Genomic DNA, 21,626 nt, shown 5'->3' with positions numbered 1-21,626 from the left:
TCTCTAAAGTATGTCAGAAGTAAGGAAACCTTTTGGTTTAGAATTCCTTTTCTAAATTAACAGAGTTTTCAACAAAAGAGCAATAGAAAAAAATCTGTATATTGAATATCAACAATCATGTTATTCTTATAAAATAATTATGTTAACGTTAGCTACTAACCTATTACACCATAAATTTGCTATGCCTTTTTAACTAGAAGCTCTGCATGGGGCACTCATTCATTCAAACAGTCAAGAAACAGGCATTGGTTCTAGATACTCAGATGCAAAGATAACTAAGGTTTGATTCCTGCCCCCTCTCCCCCCAAAAGAGAGGTCAGTTTCTAGTGAGGGGAAAAAAACATATAAGAAAGAGGTTAAAATACAGCATTATAAAACTTTGTATTTTAGAGCTGGCTGGGAATTTAGAGATTAGTTTAATCCCTTCAAATTCTGAAGGAAGACTGCAGCCCAGAGGAATTAAAAGATTGCCCAGGTCCTCCAGCTCATTTGTGGGCTGGAATCCAATATTCCTTAATTTCAGTTTGATGTTATTTCTACCTCACACCACACTGCATTTGATTTTTATCGTAAAACCTGAGAACAAATATATTTATGGGTAATTTGTAGTATAAAGAATGTGTGATAGAGTCAGAAACAGCACAGATTCCCGAGACATTGTGTTTTCTTTCTCCAAATGTGAAACTGTGTTATTTTTAATAAACTACCTCAGAAGTTCACAAGTTTATAATCGAAACTTCGTTTCTTTCCCAGTTTCAAGATCTTGAAAACTTTCTTCTTAAACTACTAGATACTAAAAAGCTATTCAATTTCATGTCACATCTGCAAATAGATAATAGTGAAGGCATTTTGCTTAAATAGTAACCTCTTAGGTAATTTCAGGACATGTGTGTTTTCTTATCATGCTCTTTTGCGAACGACACATCTCGCAGTCTGTTTGCTGTGGGACCCTTTGGGCTAGTTCTTCATCATTCAGCAAACATATATTGAAAAACAATTGCTAACATTTAGCATGTATTATATGTTAGACACTGTGCTAAGTGCTTTAAATATGCATTAATATTTAATTCTCACAACAGTTCTGTAAGATATGTCTTCTTATCACCTTTCTTTTACACATGAGGAAACTGATGTAGTGTCCTTACCCTAGATGAGCTACCCTAGTGGAAGAAACTAAAAGAGAAATAACATAGTACACCGTTGTTTGGTAAGATAACAGCTGTATATGGCCAGAGTTGTGGGAGCCCAGAGGGAGAAGCTACAACAGCTTGTCAGGAAGAGAAGATTAGAGAAAGCTTCCTAAGGCAAATAATATTCAGTGACTGCTTCATAATTTCTACAAAGAAGGGGCTTAGTGGCTGCAATCTAGTTTGAAGTGTAGGCCAGGGGACTTGTCTTGAAGATGCACTTGTATAGAAAGTACTTTGTTTTTACTTAGATTGTGTATTACAGATGAATAAAATAGAAATTTTTTTAAAAGGTGCTTTTAATATATAGTTTACGTGAGACTGCAAAAACTCTAATCATCCATACCAAAAAAGTAATATTTTTATTTTGATTTGGGTTGCTTGGGGAGGACCAATGAAGATTATGGAGAGAGTCTAAAGCCCGTTTACACCATCTCTTGGAGCAACCAGGTGATGTCTGATGCTGGCTTTCAAGGATGAATAGGAATTTGCTTGGTGGCAGTGCATTCTAGCCATAGCAGCACGTTAAGCAATGGTGACCAGGATGTGCATTGAGGTCGAGGAGGAAGAGTGGTAGTACATAGGGCTAAAGAGCTGAGCTGGCATGGGATTCTGAAAGTTATTAAGTTACTATGCTTAAATGTTTAAATAGTCAAAACCTTGGATTTGGTAGGCATTATGGCTCCTTCTATTATGCATTCATTTATTTATTTACTTATTTATTTTTAAAGATTGGCACCTGAGCTAACATCTGTTGCCAGTCTTCTTTTTTTTTTCTTCTTTTTCTTCTTCTCAATGCCCTTCAGTACATAGTTGTATATTCTAGTTGTTGGTCCTTCTGGTTGTGCTATGTAGGACGCTGCCTCACCGTGGCTTCATGAGTGGTGCCATGTCCGCGCCAAGGATCCGAACCAGCAAGATCCTGGGCCGCCGGAGGGGAGCACACGAACTTAACCATTCAGCCTCCTTGGGCTGGCCCCTCATTTATTTATCTTTAACTCTCAGTGGATAGTCTTTCCACGTTCTTGGGAAATAACTACCTACAACTCACAGTGGGTAGTCAACAAAGAAGTTGTTTTTTAAGTAGGGTAACATAACCAAGTGTGTTTTAGAAGGATGGCTGTCAGCAGTCATGAAGATGGCCTGGTTTGGGGAAGCACCCAAATCTCAGGATGCAATTGCAATAGTTTTGTCCCTTGAAAAGGGGAATGGAGGAGGATTTGGTAAGAGAGACATTAGAAGGATTGAGATTATAGAACTTGGTGAATGCTTAGATGTGGGAGAAGATGGAAAGAAATTTTTAAATTACTATCAAAAATAACATTTATTCCACACATATATGAGGGCCTAATATATTCTCAGAACTATGCTAGTGCTAGGGATTAAAAGATGAACAGCATGGTGTCTGTCCTTGAGGATCTCAGTTTAGTGAGAGAGAGAGATTGTTAAAAAAAAAATTACAAAATTGTGATAAGGGTCATAATAAAGCTCCGTATAAAGTGTAATCAGTGCATAAAGGAGAGGGAGACGATAGAATGATACTTGGATAGGCTCCCTTACTATTTTAGGATTCGTAGGAGTTTACAACACAAAGGGAGAGGCACGCTTTTGAAGCAGAGGGGAATTCTGGTTGTTCCACATGGCTGGAAAGGAGAAGGGAAAGGCTGGGAAGGGCAAGAGAGAAAGTTGGACAGGGACATAGAGTCCAGAGAGTAACATGATCAGATTTGCATTTTAGAAAGATCACTCTGGAAGTAGTACGTGGGATGGAATGGAGCAGGGTGACAAGGCAGGGAGATTAGTGATGAGTGGTACAATGATAAAGGCTTGAACTAGGGCAGTGACTGTGGAGATAGAGAGGAATGGACATATTTGAGAGGTTTAAGATGTGCATTGGAAACTTAGTGACTGAAGTGGGGATGAGAGGTGGAAGTCATCTTAAAAGACTCAGGTTTCTGACTGGAGTGCTTGGGTGGTTGATGATGTCATTAACCAAAAATAGAAGCAAGCTTAGGAGTGAGGAAGAGTTTAATTTAGGACATAGTTTGAGATGCCTGTGAGACATTCAAAGGGCTAAGGACAAAATACTGAGGAATAGTCAGAAAAAGAAAAGCGTAAGAAGGAGACAGAAAAGGAATATTCAGAAGAGAACAAGGAGGCCAAAGTGAGGAGGAGAGAGTGATGAATGGATCATCTCACTACTAAGCAGAGAAGGACAGATCAAAGCTGAGAGATTCTACTTTCGAATTGGCAAAGATTTGTAAAGGTTTTTTAAAAACTCAGTGTTAGCAAAAGAATAAGTTTGGGATCCTGATATGTTGGTATGAGAGTGTAAATTACCTTTCCAGGAAGTAATTAGGCTATCTATATAGAGAAGGTTTATAATTTGGTATCCTTAACCCAGTCCTTTACCCTCTTGGGATCTACCATTAAGAAATAAGAATCTGAGACAAAGATTTTTCTATGAAAATGTTTATTGGAGAGCTAGGTATGTTAGTGAAAATTGAAAACTAGCTAAATGTCAACAGTAGGAGAAAGGCTAAATAAATTATGGCACATCTATATAACACATTATGCAATGATTAAAATTGTTTCCAAAAATGTTTAATGCCAAGGGAAGATGCTTATAAGAAAAAGCAGAATGTATGTTAAAAATACAATATCTAATTTTCTATCCTTATTGGTACATAGAAAAAGAGAAGGAAGGAAATAAGTAAAAATGTTAATTGTGGTTATGGTTCAGTGGTGCTTATTATTTTTATCTTTTAACTCATGTATTTTCCATGTTTTCTATAAGGCACATAAAAATAGATGTTCCTTATTTGTAACAAACTCTACTTGTTTTTGGGTAAGTGGTAGCAGTTAACAGTGTCAAATGCTGTTTGAAATGTCAATTAAGGTGCACACCTAGACTAGTCTGTTGGATTTGGACATTAGTATTTTACTGGTAGCTTTTGCTAATTGGTGTTTTTTTTTTTTTTTTTAAGAGTAATAGTAAAGGCAGAAAGTAGATGCAGTGGGTTGAAAGGGGAGCAGGAAGTAAAGAAGTAGAATTTATCTTTCAAGGAGCTTGACTGAAAAAGAGGCAGTGGAAGCTTGAAGATAGTGTTGTTTTTAAGATAAAAGTAACCTTAACACTTTGAAAATAAGAAGTTGGGTATAATCAGTCAATCAGGGACCATCAAGGAGGAGGCAGGATCAAGCACAAAGATCACTAACTCATACAGGGCATTTCAAGGAACTTTAGGTATTTAGTGTAGTAAAGTACCAAATGCATGTGGGACAGCAGAGGAAAATAAAGCTGGAAAAGTGCAGGCAGGCCAAAACTGGAAAAGTCTTGTAAGTCATGCCAAGGACTGTGACCAAGCCGTTTAGGCAAATATAATGAAAAAAATTTTAAATCAAAGGTAAACATAGTGTAGGACTGTTTTATCAAGATTACCCTACCTGTATAGTGTGAAAAATATCTTGGGAAGAGAAGAGACTGGAGGAAGAAAGACTTGTAAGGGGGCCATTGGAAGAAGAAGAAGAAAAAAGAGGCCCAAACTAAAGACATAATAGGACAGAAATAAGAGGATAGACTTGAGAGATAATTAGGAGGTAGAATGAACAAGATGTGGTTGCCAATTGCGTGCGAAGACTTGGAGTAAGGGATAAAGATGATCCCTTCTCCATACCCCAGAATTCTAACAGGTAAAAAGTGGAAGATTGATGGTTCCTGGTTGGAAAAAAGATTATTTTCAATTTGGACATGTCACATTTGAGATGCAATCGAGACAACCAAGGCACACAATATAATGTCTTTCAAAATTCAGAAACGTAACAAACTATGGTCTTTCTCCTCCCAACTCTATCTCCTGCTAATTTTTTGGGGCTTGGATGGGGTAGGGGACTTGGTTTGGCTCAATTCACTGATCTTTGCAGAGCTATTTTGGAGGTGGAATTATCTACATACTCTTCTCCAGTGCTATTTATATTATTTTCATATTGTAAATTCTTCTACCAAGACGACTTTGAATCTGTTTAGCTAGATAAGAAAGAGTACGTTGGGGCTGGCCTGGTGGCGCAGTGGTTAAGCTCCCACCTTCTGCTTCGGCAGCCTGGGGTTCACCAGTTTGGATCCTTGGTGCGGACCTACACACTGCTTGTCAAGCCATGCTGTGGCAGGCATCCCACATATAAAATAGAGGAAGATGGGCACGGATATTAGCTCAGGGCCAGTCTTCCTCAGCAAAAAGAGGAGGATTGGCAGCAGAGGTTAGCTCAGGGCAAATCTTCCTCAAAAAAAAAGTAATAAAAAAATTAAAAAGTATGTTTCCGTCATGTTAATATTGCATGTGTTACTTTTAGTATTCATGATTCATCTTTCATACAGTAGATTCTTAATTACTTCCAAATTTAACCAATATTAGTGGAATTTTAATTCTAATCTGAGAATTTCAATTCTATTCTGATTCTATATTGTTGTAATAACATTATCTCAATTAAACAATGAATTTCCAAATCAGCAAGATATTAGGAAAAAATATTTCCACACAAAGGCAATATTTTTCCCTAAAAGGGCTTTCATATAAAGTGTACTGAAGTTTACCTCTTTTCCTTCCATTTATGCTCAATTTTAGCCTGGCAAGAGAGTTAAATAAAAAACTGAAATAGAGGGGCCGGCCCTGTGGCATAGTGGTTAAGTTTGGTGTGCTCTGCTTCAGCCATCTAGGTTCACGTGTTTGGATCCTGGGTGTGGACCTACACCACTTGTCAGCCATGCCTTGGTGATGACCCGTGTATAAAATAGAGGAAGACTGACACAGATGTTACCTCAGGGCCAATCTTCTTCAAGCCAAAAAAAAAAAAAAAAAAAAAAAAGATTGGCAACTGATTTTAGCTCAGGGCAAATCTTCTTCAGTAAAAACAAAAACAAAACAAAAAACCACGAAATAGAAATATACCTGCATTTAAACAATTACATTCTTAAGAAAGATGTTTAATACTCTCACAAAATTGTTCTTTTACTTACATCCCTGCAACTCTCAAAATATGCATAACCTACTTTTAAATTCAAGAAAGTAAATAAAATACTTCCCTACAGTTTTCTGATTTAGAGTAAATTACAGAGAACATCAGTGAAATTCAAGATGTTAGAAAAATAGCATTAAATTGAATCAAAAGAAAATAGAAGAAAAGAATTAATACAGACAATAGTGGAACTTAATTAGAAATCAGAAAAAGAGTGGAACTGATAAATCTAAGAAGTGATTCTTAAAAGCCCACACACTAGCTTAACGGAGAGAAAAGCATAAATATACAACATTAGAGAGGAAATAGAAATGAACATAATAAGGTAGTATTTTGCACAACTACATAAAAATACAGTTGAAAACCTGGATGAAATGAAGACTTCTAGAGAAATATAAATTACCAAAATAGACTCAAAAAGAGAAGATCTACACAGATTGTTAACTTTGGAAGAAGCTGCGAAAGCATTCAAGATCTACCCCTCTAAAAAGCACTAAATGGTGACACTATTTAAGTTATTCTGGATTTTGGAGAGAGAAGAAAAGCTTCCAGAAGCAATTTAAGAAGCCATCATAATGTGACCACCAAAATCTGATTAAAGATAGCGTAAAAGAGAAAATTATGGAATAATATCACTTAAAATAACGCAAAATCCCTAAAAGATCCAGAAATATATTAAAATAACAAACCATGGCAACTTATTTAAAGAATGTAAGACAATTTAATGTTGAGAAATGTTTTTTTTTTTTAAAGATTGGCACCTGAGCTAACAACTGTTGCCAATCTTTTTTTTTTTTCTTTCTGCTTTTTCTCCCCAAATCCCCCCAGTATATAGTTGTATATTTTAATTGTGGGTCCTTCTAGTTATGGTATGTGGGACGCCGCCTCAACGTTGCCTGATGAGGGGTGCCATGTCCGCGCCCAGAGAAACCCTGGGTTGCCGTAGCGGAGCGCGCGAACTTAACCACTCGGCCACGGGGCCGGGCGACAGTGTTGGGAAATTTATTAATATAGTACATCCATATTAACAGGTCAAATAAGAAAAACACTATAATCATCTCAAGAGATACCAAAGTTTAACTTGAAACAACGAAACCAAAAGAGTATTATAAGAAAACATGCACCGGACTTTAATATAATCTTTCAGTAAGAAAGCACATGAAATCCAGAAAAAAACACTTGGAACTCTGAAATCATAAAATATAAGATTGACAATTTGGCTACTTAAAATGTAGAACTAATAAATGCCCAAAATATAAAAATTGGGGGGAAATCTTTGCTTTTTAACAAAAATTAAAATTGCAAACAGTCGGTAAACAATGAAAAGATGTCTAACCAGACTCATGATTAAAGAAGCATTAGAAAAGGAACCGCAAAAGAAAGGGTTTTTGAAAATATGAAGAGGTTCAATAAGTAATAATAAATTTGATAAGTAGAAATAAGCAAATAAGTGAATATCCACTAACCCATTTTAACTATTTAGGAATTACAAATGAAAACAAATTAGATGCTTTGCCAACATTATAAAAAATTATTGGAGTTAATTCAGATTCAACTAGCCAACTGAAGTACATTAAAATAGAAAGATGATTCCAAGCATTTTCATACCAAACAAATTTAAATTATGGGTCAAATCAGATAACTTGCTTGGAATTCAGTTTCACTTCTGATTTTGAAAATCGAGCTAAAATTCTGGGCAAATTACATTAAAACTCGATCCAAGAACAGTATGTGGGATGACTGTGCTTTTCATAGTCAATGAGATAAGAAAATCTAAAAATTGCTAAGGAGGAAGTGAAAACATTTTGGGCTGTCATATGTGGCACAAATGCCTGAGTCAATTTATATTACCACACAGATTTATTTGCAGCATGTCAGCGTCACGCAGCTATTACTGCCATCACAGATTTAATGCCCTTATTTACTGCTTTTTATTTTTTAAATTTCTTTAGCAGCAAGAAAGAAATCGTAAGATCCTTGTTTAGTTCATTCTCCCATAACTTGTTCTTAAAAATTACTGATCATCTTAAAATTTGTTTGAACATAATGCTGACTTGACATCTTCTTAAAACAATAATTCAGTCAATAGATTCTAAAGTTAGTAATACTATTAAATGAAGAAAAACATTACATATGTGAGAATTCTTAGGGGAAAAATTTTATTGAGTTTTTCCAAGTCCTTCTTTTGGAAAAATGTGACTGGTTAACCTGAGTCATCCATGGGAGTGATGCTTCATTTGTGTATGAAAATAATCTCATTTTCATGTTTCCATTCCCTGTATTTTGGTCACCAAGAATATTATATCTTTATGGGGCTGGCCCCGTGGCAGAGTGGTTAAGTTCGCGCGCTCCGCTGCAGGCGGCCCAGTGTTTCGTTGGTTCAAATCCTCGGCGTGGACATGTCACTGCTCATCAAACCACACTGAGGCAGCATCCCACATGCCACAACTAGAAGGACCCACAATGAAGACTATACAACTATGTACCAGGGAGTTTTGGGGAGAAAAAGGAAAAAATAAAATCTTTAAAAAGCCTTCAAAAAAATTATATCTTTATTAATTTTGATTGGATGTTTACCATAAGTGAAAAGTTGAAGTATGTATAGTTTCTTTCTTCAAGTAATTTATATCCTAAAACCTTTATAATAAGAAAAAAGTAGGAAAGCAAATTAGGAATTGTATTTGCAAGAAATATGACAAAGACATATTCTTAATATATAAATACCTCTTATATGTCAATCAGAAGAATGCCAGCAGCCCAATAGAAAAACTAGGCAAAAAATAAAAACAAAATTAACAAAAGAAGAAATAGAAATGGTCAATAAAAATAGAGGGAATGATAAAGTGTCTTATGTACTAGTTAGTAAAGAGGTACAAAACAAAACATGTTTATCTATGTAATTGATAAAGATAAAATTATGAAACCTAATGTCTAGAGTATAGTGTGATTGGCATTGCATTCATATATTGTTGGTGTAAGTGTAAATTTGTATAAACTTTCTGGAAAGCATTTTGGCAATGGGAATAGGGCCTTAAAAATCTTTATAATCATTGACTCGATAATCTCACTTTTAAAAATTTAATGAATAATCCATAAATGGTTAAAAAATATACACATATATGTACATAAAATTTTAAAGTCCAGAAATAAGGAAAGGATAAATAAATTATTTTATTTTGACATGTTGGGATATTAAGCCATTTTAATTAATATGTTTGATAAGAACATTTGATGTTTTGGGGAATGCTCACAATAAAATGAAGGAGTTAGATATTAACGTATATGTGTAATGTGATCTATTTATGATAAAGACTGCTGTGATGGTCTTATGTGTCAATTTGGCTAGTCCATAGAGCCTAGTGATTTAATGAAACACTAACTGAGGAGTTGCTGTGAAGGTATTTTGTAGATGTATTTAACCTCTACAATCACTTGACTTTAAGTAAAAGAGATTATCCTCAATAATGTGAGTGGGCCGTCTCCAACCAGTTGACGGCCTTAAGAGCACAAACTGAGCCTTCCCAGAGAAGAACTTCTACCTCAAGACTGAAGCATCAACTCCCGCCTGAGTTTCCAGCCTGCCCTACAAATTTTGGACTTGCCAGCATCTGCAATCTTGTGGGCCAATTCCTTAAAATAAATCTCTTTATATATATATATACATATATCCTATTGGTTGTTTCTCTGGAGAACCCTGACTAGTACAACTGCTAATATCCTACCTTAACATCTATTCTTCTCCTTTTCCTTCCCTTAATAGAACTCTGAATTCATGGCTGGGCCCTTGGCTACTCCAAATGAAGACTGGGTTTCCCTGCCCTCCTGGCAGCTAATTGTAAGCACATGACTAGGTTCTGACGAATGAGATATAAATAAAAGTGTCGAGTGGTACTTCCTAGAAGTTTCTCTAAAGGGGATGGGCCTTCCTCTTCTTCTTTCCTCTGTCAAGCTACCTAGAGCACAAATGTGCTCTACCAGCCGTGTTTTGTACCATGAGGTGAGGGCCACACCCTAGGGATGGCAGAGTGGAAAGCTGGCGGGAACCTGGGTCCCTGAATACCACTAGAGTGATCCTGGACTACCTGTCTCTGGGCTGCTATTACATGAGGGCAGAGAACTTTGTATGCTAAACTTAGTATATTTTAAACTACTGTTGATTTGAATTTTCTCTTACATGCAGCCAAACCTAATCCTCATTGATATACTACATATGAATGTATAACTAAAAATAAATATACCAACATATGGTAGTAGCTACCTCTGGGTTTTGGGATTTGCTGTTGTTGCCATACTATTCTTTCTAAGTTTTCTACATTAAGGATGTATTAATTAGTCATATAAGAAAAAATTTTTAATAAAAAATACCTAAAACAATGAGAATTATTTTTCCTAACATTTATCATAATAGTAGATATTGTAATTGAAACATGAAGGATGAATCTCATGGTGTCTTTAAAAGGCAGGTGATACCCTTTAATATAATCATTAAAATTTTTTGCATACCGAACAAATCAAATGAGTTTAAAAGCACAGACCTAGCTAGAAAAAGGACCCATTCATTTTAGTTTTTATTTTCATCAAAGTTATGTATACATATAGTTTACAGAGTGACATAGTTCTGCAAGTCTTAGTGTAAAACAAACAAAAATCAGTCTCTTTCCTGGTCCCACCCACCCAACTCCCACTTCCTACAGGAACCGTTTTCAAGTCTCTTAACTATTTCTTGTTTGCCGCTATGTCTCTAAATTAAATGAATTCTCTGCAACAGAGTCTGTCACAAATTTTCAGTTTTAGGCATTATCTAGTTGCATCTCACTTTGCAAGATGAGAATTTGATTCTCATTTCACCTCCCCCTCAAGCCCAACATAGTTGCATCATAATTTTAGGTATATTAGAATTTAGAGTTTACATTATTATAATTAGGAAAATACTACTTACTGCTAAGTCAGTAAGTCACATGATTACTTTTTCTTCCATTCACACTTTTTCTTCTCCCTGGAGTTATAACTGTACTTTTTGTTTCTCTGTTTAGCTTTCTATGTAAACATCATTATGTACAGCTAAACTCTACTTCAATTATCTAACTATTCTTCCAGTGTGTTCAGACACATCAGGTATTCATTTCAATTTATCTTTCTGGAAATATCTCTCGTGGAGCCATCTAACCTGTTCCATTCTGGAGAGCTTATTCTCTAGGAGTGCTACAGTGCCGTCTCCAGCATCTCCCTTCACCTTCAACATGAAGATTCCTTCTCTGCTCTCCTTATTAAACTCCCTGTTGCCTGGGTCCTACATTTTCCCCTTTGTTTTACGTTCTTGTTTTGGTGGAGTACTTCTTCCAAAAGGGTGTATGGGAGGCACAATTTATGAGAACTTGAAAATCAGAAAACATCTTTATTCTACACATACACTTACAAGATAGCTTAACTAAATATAAAATTCTTGATTGGAAATAATTTTACTTCCAAATTTTGAATATATTGTTTCCAGTGTTGTTATTGAGAAGTCTGATGCTATTCTGGTTCTTGATTCTATGTAAGTAATCTGGAGAATTTTAGGATTTTCTCTTTGTCCTCAAGGTTATAAAATAGTATGATCATATGCTTTGATGTGGGTATATTTTCATCCATTGTATTAAGCCTTTCGCTGGCCCTTTTACTGTGAAAACTCATGTCCTTCAGGTCTAGAAAATTTTCTTAAATTATTACTTTGACAATTTCTTCCTCTTCTATTTTCTCCGTTCTGTCTTTTTGGAACTTCTATAATTTAGACATGAGACTGCTAATAATTTTTCCTTTATACTAATCTCTTTGTCTTCCTGCTTTACTTCTTTGGGCATTTCCTGAACTTTATTTCCCAGCCCTTCCATTTAGCCTTCCATTTCATTATTGCCATTACATTTTTTATTTTGTTCTTTTTCCTTGGATGCAATGTTTTCCCTATCTATTTGAGGATATAAATTATTATTTATTTTTTTTAAATTTTTTTTGCTGAGGAAGATTCACCCTGAGATAACATTCACTGCCAATCTTGCTCTTTTTGTATGTGAGCCACCGTGAAGGCCTGGCCACTGACAGATGAGTGGTGTAGGTCTGCACCTGAGAACTGAACACAGCCCACCGAAGCAGAGTGTGCCGAACTTAACCACTAGGCCACTGGGCTGGCCCTAAATTTTTTTTTTTTTTAATTTTGAACTATATGGAAAGCAAGCTTCCTCCAATTTGCTTTTTCCTGTATATTTGTTTCAGTCTCTATCTTTTACATTAGAGGCATTCCTTGGCTGTTTGCTTGTATTAGGGACTCAAAAGCTTTCTTGGAAACTTTGAGTGAGTGAGTGGGGCTTGTTGACGGTGGGCTTGTCTGCAGGGTCATATGATTGGGTTCATTTGCTGTGAAAAACCAATGTTGGCATCTTGAAGTCTTTTCTCCTGACCCAGTTAGATTCTTCATGGAATAATCTTCCCATATCTTGCCTGGAAGAAATAACCTTGATACCAGTATTCTAGGAAGTGATTGTGGGAAAAAGGCTGAGGGGCTCAGTTTCTACGTGTTAATGTTCTCTTAATTTCCTGTTTTCAGTAAACTTCACTTCCCATTGCACCTGCAGTCCCCCAGTCAGAGACCCTCAGGTTGCCCTCTCCAGAGAAAGAACCTCCAGATCTGTGAGGTGAGGAAGGTGGAGTCACCTGGCTATGACAAAAGCATCCTGGTTTCTGATGCTTCTTAACAGACTTTCAACAATTCTGACTTTTAGTCACACCTCTGGTACACCTGAACCTCTGGAACAAATTCCTAAGCTTTTGGGAGTTCTGAGTTGCTCTTTGATTTTCCCTATTGCTGGGTTAGGCTTTAGCTTTCTTGGATTTACTAAGTTAGTTACCACGTCTTCTTTCCTTCCAACTTCTAAAATTTGGTTATCATCTCTTCTACCATTCTCTTTTTTGTCTTGGTTGGAGCATCCTTTTATTTTTCTTTAAATATCTTCAACACCATTTATAAGATTTAAATTTGTTAATTTTGTCATTTTGTTTTAGATTTTTGTTTTATGTTTCCTTCTCATTTTTGGTGTCTTTTTCTCTATAAATCAGATTTTGTTCGTTTTGCTCTGGTGTTCTGAAAAGTCAGCATCCTGTTTTTAATTCTACAGTTAACCGTATTTTCCTTAAAACATACTTTAGCCTGTACTTCTCCAATCCGCAAGAGTCAAACATGTAATTCCACCTTTTGAGTTTCCCCAATTTAAGATGGAGAATTAGCATACCTCACTCTCCACCACTCTCCTCTGGCCTTCTGTTCTTTTCTTACTCCTTTCTCTGATATTAAGATATTTTTAATCCAGATTATCATTCAGAATTTTTACATTATGTGTTTTCTTTTCAAAGAGTCATTTTGACTTTTGTTTTATCCCAGCTCCCCAGAAAAAGAGCCTAAGGCAAAGCTTGTGGAACTAATGCTTTATTGGAGCGTTCAATCCCAGGGAAGCAACAGTGAGAGAAAGAGTAAAGTAAAACAGGGAGGGAGGGAGGCAAATACAGGGGGGCCAGTTGTGCTCAGCTTTACGAAAATAGCTGGTTTCATCATCACACAGGACATCTTTGGAGTGGTCAAGGGAACTTTTGAATCTTGGAACAATCAAAGGGAAGACGAGTGGAAAATTTATGTGCTCACTCCTCCCTATCTCTTTTCTCTTGTTGCTCAAAATTTGTCTCACAGAGATTAACTCCCCAACACTTCCAGACTGTGACATGGGGCCCTACTGGCAGCTACTGGAGAAGCCGGAGCCTCTGTGGATCCCATTGGGCCAATACAGCTCCCACTGTGGCATATATGATGGTGCCCACGCCAAAGCAAGCCTTTAGCACCCACCTGGGAAGGCTGAGCCAGCTGGTGGTGTCAGGAGATAAAACAGCACTTGGAACAATCAGAACTTATTTATTGCAGGAATGGCAAGAGCCTCTGACAGGGTTACTCAGACTGGGAAGCATAGCAAATGCTGAGATCAGGGGAACAAGGAATCAAAGGATCTGAAGAGATGCATAAATGAGTGCGTTACATTTGTGTGTAGCTTTTATGGCCATATTTATAATACTTCAGATTTATGTCTTCATTTAACTCATTTTAGTGCTCACTGCCAGTCCTTGTCTCTCAGTTGGCAGAAAAATAGCTTAATTATCTCCTGTAAGTTAGTGTGGCAGCAGAGAAGTCCGAGGCTAACATGACTTTCTGTTTTTTTAGATAACATCGTCTATTTCCTTCATGGATGTTTGTAGGACTTCTGTAGCCTTGTAATCTAAAAACAATGTCAGACTATGTCTAGATGTAGGTGTTTGCCATTTATATTTGTTAAAAACATGGCTATTCCTATCTGTCTGCATCTATAAGCTTTTTTTCTCATTAGGGGAGTGTTCCCATCATATATTTGATTTTCTCACATTTGTTTTGGTCTCTTCTTCATGAGTACCAATTATCTTTTCTCTCTTTTCTTGCCTTTATCTGTTCCACCTACCTCTGACATTTACCTCTACATCTGGAGTGTCTCAAGTAATCCTCATTATTTATTCAATATTCCTCCAGAATCAAGTTTTTCTTTATTGCCAATGTGGATTTTAATTCTGTGGTTGCATCATTTTTTATCATTCCAGACTTTTAAAATTTCATTTATAACATACTATTGACTTTCTATTTCAGCCAGTTCTCTTATGTCTTTCTTCTCATACTTTATGGATGCATGTTTATAGAAAATGCATGGCTTTTTGTACTCCAGTGAGGATGCAAGTAGTCTCTTGAAGTTTTCTTTTGGATCCTGCAGTAGATCATTTTTATGCTTTTCCTTTGAGCTTTTATGATGCCATTTTTTTCACTTGTTCTGAAATACTTTTTCATAGGCTCCATGTTGACTTTTTTTCTTTTACTCACCTTTCCATAAGTAAGAGCCCTCAGACTTACTGTTTATCAACAGACAGAATGTGTATATTTCTCTTGGTCCTGCGTCCTATCCACCATATGTATGCCATTTCTTATTTAGATTTCCATGTCTACTAGGCATTGACCTACTGCAGTTTCTTTTGCTCTACTGGCTTTTCCTGCCCCATTGTCTGGTCATCTGTTACTCTGAAACGATGGAGCACATAAAAAACTACAAAATTCTGAGTTTGCCCTGCTCATAGGTTCATACTCTCTCTGTGCCTACCTACAGTGCTATATTTTGGGACACTACATTAGTCAACATTCAGTCTGCTCCCTCCTTCTTGCTCAGCTGTTTTCTTGGAGCTCTTCTCTATGTAGAACGTTAGGAGTGAGATAATGGAGGTAGAGGGAGAAAGACAGGAAGAGGTGATTAACACAACTCCGGTCGCTTCAAAAAATGGTGCCTCCCTGCTAAGGTGATAACCACAAAACTTCTAGTTGGTGCAGACCCTTGATCTGAGGCAGGGGACACAAAAATAGGTATTATGTATCTTTTATCCTTTTTCAGACAATGTCTGATTCATATGATAAAAATTGTCTAGGCTTTGAAGGGAAGCCTAGGCAGGAATTTCTTTATCCAGCTCACTATGCCTTCAATTTAGGAATTTTTTTGTTCTCAGACTTAGTGTTTGCGGGTGTGTTGAGTTTGCATCTTAGTTGTTTTTACATTATGACTGAGGACTGAAGACAGTTTCCTTTGCCAAAAACAAGAATCCGCCAAAATGTCTAAATTTCAGGAGTTCACCATTGAATTACCGCTATGCTCAATAATCACATGAAGCCAACAGTAGATAAAGCACAAGGAATTACCATGAGAGTCAGCTGAGAACTAGGATAGAATTAAGTTAAAGAGGACGAACAGGACCTGTGAGGTGGGAGAGTGCAAAAATTTTTTTTTAGTGTCTGAGTAGAGAACTGAATATGTTTTGCTTTGATTATCTAAGCCACATACATACATACTCATGCCTATTTAGGAGTAGAAAAGCTTTTGAAGTCAAACAACCAGCTATTTTTAAAACATCCTATAGTTTAGTTAAATTGAGTCTGTTTTTTTCAAAACAATAAATTGTTTAAATCCAATGATTTAAAAATAATTTATATATATGGTCAGGGTCTGAGGATATAGTTCTGTGTCAGTTTTCATATCAAAGAAAACTGGTGAAAGGATAGATTTGAAAACAGCCACTTTTCTTTCATCAGATTTCCTCTACAATTCCCTTACTCTGTGTGTATTTCCTTTTGACAGGTTACAGCATCAAGGTCAGAACATTAGGAATGAAGCAGATTACAAAAAGAACACGCAGTGGAGCCTCAAAAGAAAATGCTTGTTCAATATTTGCAATTGTCTAAAAGGGAAACATACTGAAGCAGATTTATTTATCACAGATCTATCAAAGGATTCAAATCATTAAGTAGATTAGAGAGTTTGCTGCTGTTTATGAAACTGAGGCATCTCACAAAAAACATTAAGCCATTCTTTGCCACAGTCTCATAACAGCTTGTCATTCTGCAACTAATGTGGGAATATGGCATTGCAAGGTTTATGAAATATATATTTTTTATTGATTCTATGCTTTCAAGTTGAAGTTTACATTTTCAATCCAGGAATCAATAATTTATGGAATTAAATTTTCATTATAACTTTCTCACAGCTGCTGAATTAGGAATGTCTGGTATTAAATAGGAATGTAAATTGAACATATTTCTGTGTAGGAATTCTAAGGAGTAGTGAATCAGGAAGTTGGGCTGATACAGAGTTGCTGAATATATTTATGTATTCAATTTCAGTATATTTGGGCCTGAATCGTGTAGACACCTTTAAAAGCACAACTCAATCAGCTCTCTTTGTTCTAGTAAAGGATGAATCATGGTAATACATAAGCCTCCTGAATGAAAACTTGTTAGGAGAGTTAGCTGTTACACATTTATTTCCAGCAAATGCCTCTCAGACAAATTAGTAAGCCTGGATCCAGAAGACCAAAGCTTGAAATAAATTAGTTCAAGACTAAGAGTAACAAGGCTAAGAATTTTAATGAAAATACAAGCCTCCATTGGTACTATTCATCTTATAGCTACTAACATTCAATGAAGTCTGATATGTTACCATTGAGACACAAACCAGAAGGGGCTTTATATGTGAGCGTGAATGATTCTTCAACATTTGACTAAATTTACTAGTGCTTAATGGGTATCAGACATTGTTTGAATGCTGGAGACTCATCAGCAAATGAAACAGACAAAAGTCCCTACTCTTGTGGAATTGACATTCTAGTGAGAGGAGAAAGGCTATAAACAATAAACATAATAAGTACATACATTACATTGTTAGAAGGTGACAAGCTCTATGAAAAGAACAGAGCAGGCTAAGAGGACTCAGGAGTGGTTCCAATTTTAAATGAGGAAGTCAGGGTGGGCTTTATTGGGAAGATGATAGTTGAGCTAAGATTTGAAGGAGGAGAGTGAACTATGAATATGTCTGGGAAGAGAGCACTTTATACCGAAAAGTTGTTGCAAAAGCCCTGACACAGAAGCATGTCTGGCAGCTATGAGGAGCAGGGAGGGGCGGGCCAGTGTGGCTGGAATGGAAGAAGCCAGTGAGAGAGACAGTAGTAGAGGAGGTCACACAGAATAGGGGAATTGGATCACATGTGGCCTTGTAGGTCATCATAAAGGCTTAGCTTTAAATCTGAGAGAGTTGAGAGCCATTAGAGGGTTTTAAGCAGAGGAGAGACATAATCTGACTTCTATTTCAACAGGATTACCCTGGTTGCTATGTTGAAAAAGGACTTGAGGGGGCACAGCATAAACAGGGAGAACTGTTAAGAGGCTATTGCAATAATCCAGCGAGAGTTGATGGTAGTTCAGACCGGGAGGCGGTCAGACTCTGGATATATTTTGAAAGTACAGGCAACAAGATTTCCTGATGGATGAGATGGGGCATATAACAGAGAAGCAAGGTTATTTAAATTTAACAACAGGAAAGATGTGAGTTATTAACTGAAATGGGGAAGACTAAGGGTGGTACAGGTTTGTAGGGGAAAATTAGAAGTTCAGTTTTGGATATGTGAAATTTGAGATTTCTGTTAGTGGAAATAGTAAATAAGCAGTTGCTTACACCAATCTGGAGTTCAGGGGAAAGGCTAAGGCTGGAGATAGAAATTAGGATTTGTTAGCATGCAGATTTATCTAAAGCCATGAGTTGATGAGATCACCAAGGGAGAGACTATAGCCAGAGAAAAAAAGAGGTGCAAGGATTGTACTTGGGGTGCTCTCAAGAGGTTAGGTATTGAGGAAAAACAATGAAAGATGTTGAAAAGTGGCCAGTGAGGTCAGAGGAAAACCATGAGAGCATGGTATGGGGAAGAAAGTGCTTCCAAGAGGAGGAAGTGATCAACTGCAACAAATGCTGCTGATTGGCCAAGTGAAATGAGTATTGAAAATTGTCTGCTGGATTTAGCAATGACCTTGACAAGAGCAATATCTACGGCAATGGTAGAAATGGAAAAGCCTAACTGGCCTAAGTTTAAGAAAGAATGGGAGAAGAGGCATTAGAAACAGAAATTATAGACAGGGGCTGGCCCCGTGGCCGAGGGGTTAAGTTTGGGCGCTCCGCTTTGGCGGCTCAGGGTTTCGCCAGCTTGAATCCTGAACGAGGACATGGCACTGCTCATCAGGCCATGGTGAGGTGGCGTCCCACATGCCACAACTAGAAGGACCCACAACTAAAAATACACAACTATGTACTGGAGGGCTTTGGGGAGAAAAAGGAAAAATAGAAAATCTTTAAAAAAAAAAGAAATTATAGACAGTCCTTTCAAGTTTTACTGCAAAGGAGAGCAGAGAAATGGGATGATTAGATGGAGTGGGAAGTGGGATCAAGAGATTTTTAAGATGGGAGAAACAACAGCATATTTATTTGCTATTAAGAATGGTTCACTGGAGAGGAGAAAATTGATGACGTAAGAGACAGAAGACAATTGTTGGAACTATGTTCTGGACTAAACAAGAAGACATAGGAGCCAGCGTCCATCTGGAGGATTGGCCTTATATGAGAGCACGCACAGTTCATCTACTATAATTGGAGGGAAAGCAGGATTTGTGGGTACAGATGATGGTAGATTTGCTTGTGGACATCTCTGGAAGTTCACTTTTGAATGCTTTTATTTAGCTCATTTAAACAGCAAGCAAGTCTTTCAGCTAAAAGTGAGGATGAGGAATAAGTGCCGGAGATTTGAGGAGAGAAGGTATGAAACAGTTACCTAGGAGAGCGGGATAATAAATGGACAGGCAGATATAGTACAATTACCAGATAATATTAAGAGAACATCTGAATACTAATAAGAACAGCAGGTAAACATATGGAGTGCTTATTATCTTCTAGGCACTGTTCTAAAAGGCTTACATATATCAACCTATGAACTAACCAATTATTCTTATTCTAAGATAAAACTGAGAAGTTGTGACTTATCTGTGGTCACATAGCTAAGTAAATGGTAGAGGCAGGATATGAAGCCAGGCTATTTGATTCCAGAGACTAAGATCTTTCTTCTACACAACCAAATATTTGTCGACTGACCAAATAAAGGAAGGAAAAATTAAAGGAAGGAAGGAACGGCAAACAATGCTATCTGTGGCTTTCTGTTAAGTCATTTCTGCTACTCAGGTAACCCAAATGGTGTGTCCCAGATCTTACAACTGGGTCTGTGTGTGGATGAGGAGCTGGAGAGGTAGGGATGTGGCCTAGACAACTGATAGATTAAGGTTTGAATCCCAGCTCTTTTCTCACTAGCTGTGTTATCTCGGCCAAGTAACAATCTCTCTCAGCTCCAGTTTCCTCATCTTTAAAACGAGAATAACATATACTTTACAGGGTTTATGGAGATTAAAAGATCATGTATGTAAGTACCTGGTATAGTGCCTGGTACAAGGAAGGTTCTCAATAAAATCGTTTTCTTCTCCCTCCCTATTCTGGTGAATTGCCCAAGACTTCAGTACCCTCCCCAGAATGGACCTTTCTTTGCACTTGCCAGTTTCCCTACCAGAACTGGAGTCTCTGCCCTCAACCCAGCTAAGTCTCCTTGTAGTATCACAGGTGGAGAGGGAACCCTGAATTGTTGCTGAGACCCTCTGCTGCTTAATCTTGGGTGCTTCCCCTCCCCTTTTCTATTAGCCTGCTCTGAAATGTGAGGACCTTCCAAGGAGGGTCCTCTGGCAACACCAATCCCCCCCAAACCCAACACACACACACACACACACACACACCAGCCGCTGAGTCAACTCCTTGAGTTCCCAAACCCAGAAAGTGCTGCTGGAGCCAGGTCCTGGCTCTTCTGATCTCTCCTGTCCTGCCTTAACAAACCATCCAACGGGCAGCAAAAGAGTGTACCAAATTTTAATGTATCAGTTATGTGAAACTCCAAATTTACAAAATGGTTACCTCAGGGAGTAAGTAATCCACATTACAAATGTGCTCCAAAGGACTTTTCCTGGAGCACCTTTTTTTTCAGGAATACAAGTTTTATAAAGTAAGACACAAATAGTTTTGTATCCTAACTATTTTAGGCTCTAGGTGAGTAGTGGTTTTTCTCGTTCTTTCTTTCTAAATTTTTACAGTTGTGAGCACCAGCGCCTGATAACTCGCTGAGCTTCAGTTAGGTCTGAAAACAAAAGAGTCCTGAAGAGCAAACACACAGGCCTCCATATGTTATCTTCACAGCCATTAATGAAACAGTATTTTTTCGTAATTTGCATAAACCAGAGGCCACTCTGATTTCATGTTAATAGTAATAGTACAAGAATTGCACCTGAATTTTACAAAGTTGTGAAAAATCAATTCCAGGGAACCAAGTCTAACATGAAAAAACCTTGCTTTTTCTTAACCGCCTACGGGTTTGCGCAAACCGCCGTCTAAAGAGCGGGAAACGCGGAGCCCCGGGAGCGGCGTCTGCGGCTGCGCAGAAGCCCAGCCCGTGGAGAAGCGGCCGCAGGGACGTCGGGGCTTCTCCGCTCCGCCCGTGGTGCTTCTCGCTCCGTATAGAAGCTTCTGGAAGCTTGGGAACGGCCGAGCTGGCACGAAGGACCTGCTGATCAGGTGCGTTTGCAGCCTTGGGACGAGGCTGCCCAGGACCTGGCTCTTCGCGTTTTTCTCTATTCGTTCTTCTGCAAAGGTGTTTTTCCTCAGACTTGCCAAGATCAGATCTTTCCTCGGGGCCTTGGCCTGGGGGTGAGGACTCCCCACCCTCTTCGTCCTTTGAGAGCCGTGAGTCGAAAGGGGTTTCCTCAGGTTGTTTATGTGGGATTCTAGCACCGCTTCCTTTGCAGAAGCCGCGAATTTCTATTTTCTTTACTGTAAGAGTTGTTCCTGACCTCGTCCCTCCGCCCGCCCCCGGGGAAAAAACCGGATCTTGTAAAGAGCCGAGGGAGCCGGGACGCCCCTTGCAGGGCCCTTTCTCTCCCGG

At 37.8% G+C, this 21,626-nt stretch overlaps 2 protein-coding genes across 4 annotated transcripts in view; both read left to right on the top strand.

Annotated features, from left to right (window-relative positions):
* BTBD8 (BTB domain containing 8) overlaps window positions 1-10,091 on the top strand; it is an 88,196-nt gene extending 78,105 nt beyond the window's left edge. Inside the window, exon 18 of the mRNA XM_070592677.1 lies at window positions 9,961-10,091. Coding sequence (XP_070448778.1) covers window positions 9,961-9,968 — 8 coding nt within the window. The 3' untranslated portion in view covers window positions 9,969-10,091. The remainder of the gene's footprint in view (window positions 1-9,960) is intronic.
* Window positions 10,092-21,101: 11,010 nt separating this feature from the next.
* C24H1orf146 (chromosome 24 C1orf146 homolog) overlaps window positions 21,102-21,626 on the top strand; it is a 40,384-nt gene continuing 39,859 nt past the window's right edge. The window contains exon 1 of one of the 3 annotated variants that reach the window (XM_070592672.1): window positions 21,102-21,259. The gene's annotated coding sequence lies outside the window, so the exon portion shown is untranslated. Of the gene's footprint in view, window positions 21,428-21,626 lie in introns of all 3 variants that reach the window. The other 2 variants (XM_070592673.1, XM_070592674.1) reach the window with 2 other exon arrangements.

Source organism: Equus przewalskii, chromosome 24, assembly GCF_037783145.1.
Source record: "Equus przewalskii isolate Varuska chromosome 24, EquPr2, whole genome shotgun sequence".
NCBI lineage: Eukaryota > Metazoa > Chordata > Mammalia > Perissodactyla > Equidae > Equus > Equus przewalskii.
Note: the sequence above shows the minus strand (reverse complement) of the source record. Positions and strands in the feature narration are given on the sequence as shown.